Below are 2,444 nucleotides of genomic sequence, written 5' to 3'. Positions count from 1 at the left end.
TTAAGACTAATTTTGTTTCTGTCAACAGTCTATGAGCAAACGTCAGTGTTAAGGCTAACATTAAGACTAATTTTGTTTCTGTCAACAGTCTATGAGCAAACGTCAGTGTTAAGGCTAACATTAAGACTAATTTTGTTTCCGACAATCGTTTATGAGAAAACATTTATGTTAAAACTAACGTCACGCCTAATTTTGTATCCGACAACGCGCCCCCCGGCAGCGTGACGTACCCATGCAGACCCGCTCTAAGCTGCTGCAGCGTCGGCAGCAGCCGGACGAGGAAGGCTTCAGCCTCGGCTTGGCCGGGCAGCGCGGCTCCCGATCGCTCGTAGACCAACGCGTGGCTGACACCGAGGCTGTCAAACAGGAGACCGCTGCGTAGAAACAAATGCGCGTCAGACGGTAAGCCACGAGACGCGAAACCGCGCGGTACGATCGTGCGTGCGTAGATGGAAACGATACTAACGGTACACGGCTGAACCATGCGTGCGCAGACGTAAACGTTACTAACGAAACACGCGATGTTCCATTGTCGATTAATTAAGCCGAGTATTCAGATCGTGTAATATACCGTGCGGCCGACAGAATTAGTAGTCTACCTAGCTAGTATAAATGGACCGCACGTCAGATGGAAAATGAACTCTGGCTATTCAATGCATATTAGGTTATCCAGTATATATTACAACTACCGTATATGATCGCGTAATAACCGTGGGCGCCTCTATAAGCCACACCTCAATTTGAATCGGGTAACCAAGTATTGCGCCTAGTATATTTCCCCTCACGGTATGGCGCACTTATAAACCGCAGAGCAAATACAGAGTTGAAATCTGAGGCCAAATTTGCGGTTATTACGCGAGTATATACGGTAGCAATGCGGGAGACAAACGGATGGATTACTTACCAGAAATTGTTAATTGCTTCCCAGATCGTCTGAAATGCCTTCAGAACCACTGTCTCATAGTTGTCAGGTATTCCAGCAAGCTCTTCTGTCTGTCTGTCTGTCCCTTCAGCAAAACAACAGTGATAGCATTCTTACAAAGTCGTTAGCAATCAAGGCGTACAAAGATGGAGCAAAAACAACAAAAAACAGTCTTCACATAGTTTCACAATACACACATGTACACGCACGCAGATGTATGAGACACTATAATAACCTGAATTCACACATTAATGATTGCATTCAAAAATCAACACACACGTACATAATCGAACTCTCCAATCTACATCACCATCTATCTTTGCACCCCACTCACTGCTATTATACGACAACGACCCTTCGTGCCTAAATAGAGCATCTTAAAGATAGACTGCACGTCAAAGTTTAATATATAAATAATAAATATTTAATAAAAGTTAATTATTAATTAAATATATACTTATAATTATAATTATAATAGAAGTGCAGATTGCACGTCAAGATTTGTCAGCAAAGTAAGTGGCTTGCACTTGATGAGTTGGTGGGGATTTGACGCGTAATCTTGTTTTTGCATGTAGCATATGCTAGTGATATCACGATCATCGATTATACTCGATCATCGGTTGAACAGTGGCTCGAACCAAGCGCTTGGTTATCAAAATCCATAATCGATTTCATCGAAATAAATGTCAAACTGGAACAAGAAATGTCTGAGAGTAAATTGTTTGACACATATTGCAACGAACAACACCAGAACACTACTATACAAGTTATCCTTTATTAACATACATGTATTCTACACACAGTAGTAAACAGTGCAAAACAAACAGTAAACGGGGCTAAACAAGCCACTACATGCACACACGTACATGCACACGACGTTACGCACACGCAGGCATTCAACACCCCGAGTAACCGATTGTAACCGATCATCGGTAACAATTTGGTCCAACCGATGGTCGATTACGAATTTACACCGATTGACAACACTAGCATATGCATAGCTTTGTTTTCTGTTGCAGACACTGGATTGCTGTCTTCAGCATGGTGATTCAGAGGGAGTTGAAAACAGTGTTTGAAGATCTGAACCAGTTCTTTAGCTACAAGACAGGTTTGTTGTCGGAAGGAAGGGCATCTCTCGGGAGTAGAAATTAGGTTTATAAAATGCAATGGCACTATAGTTTGTAGTGAAGTATCGCTCGTAGGGTCTATGTCTCCCTGACCTCTGTTTGACCTGGCTCGTTTAGCTATTTCTGACTAACCCTAACCTTTACCCTATATATATTATATATTATATATATAGATATATATATATATATATTAGTCAGAAATAGCTAAACGAGCCAGGTCAAACAGAGGTCAGGGGGACATAGACCTTATCTGCTAAAGTATCCATGAACCTATGCCACCTAGTGGTATTAATTGTTATCTTTGCATTGTAGCGTAAATTATTGAGTTATATTTAATGCAAGGTTATTTTTAGTATTAGGGATGTGTGAATGTGAAGTGAAAGGCTTAAATCCTC

At 41.2% G+C, this 2,444-nt stretch overlaps 1 protein-coding gene across 1 annotated transcript in view; it reads right to left on the bottom strand.

The window, feature by feature from the left end:
• Window positions 1–2,444, bottom strand: part of LOC106816347 — a 23,418-nt gene that overhangs the window by 2,367 nt on the left and 18,607 nt on the right. The window contains exon 13 of the mRNA XM_014820924.1: window positions 231–374. Within this exon, the coding sequence (XP_014676410.1) occupies window positions 231–374 (144 nt within the window). The remainder of the gene's footprint in view (window positions 1–230; window positions 375–2,444) is intronic.

This window comes from Priapulus caudatus, unplaced genomic scaffold (genome assembly GCF_000485595.1).
Source record: "Priapulus caudatus unplaced genomic scaffold, Priapulus_caudatus-5.0.1 Scaffold1355, whole genome shotgun sequence".
Classification (NCBI taxonomy): domain Eukaryota; kingdom Metazoa; phylum Priapulida; class Priapulimorpha; order Priapulimorphida; family Priapulidae; genus Priapulus; species Priapulus caudatus.
The sequence above is the reverse complement of the archived record's forward strand: the minus strand, read 5'-3'. Positions and strand labels throughout refer to the sequence as shown.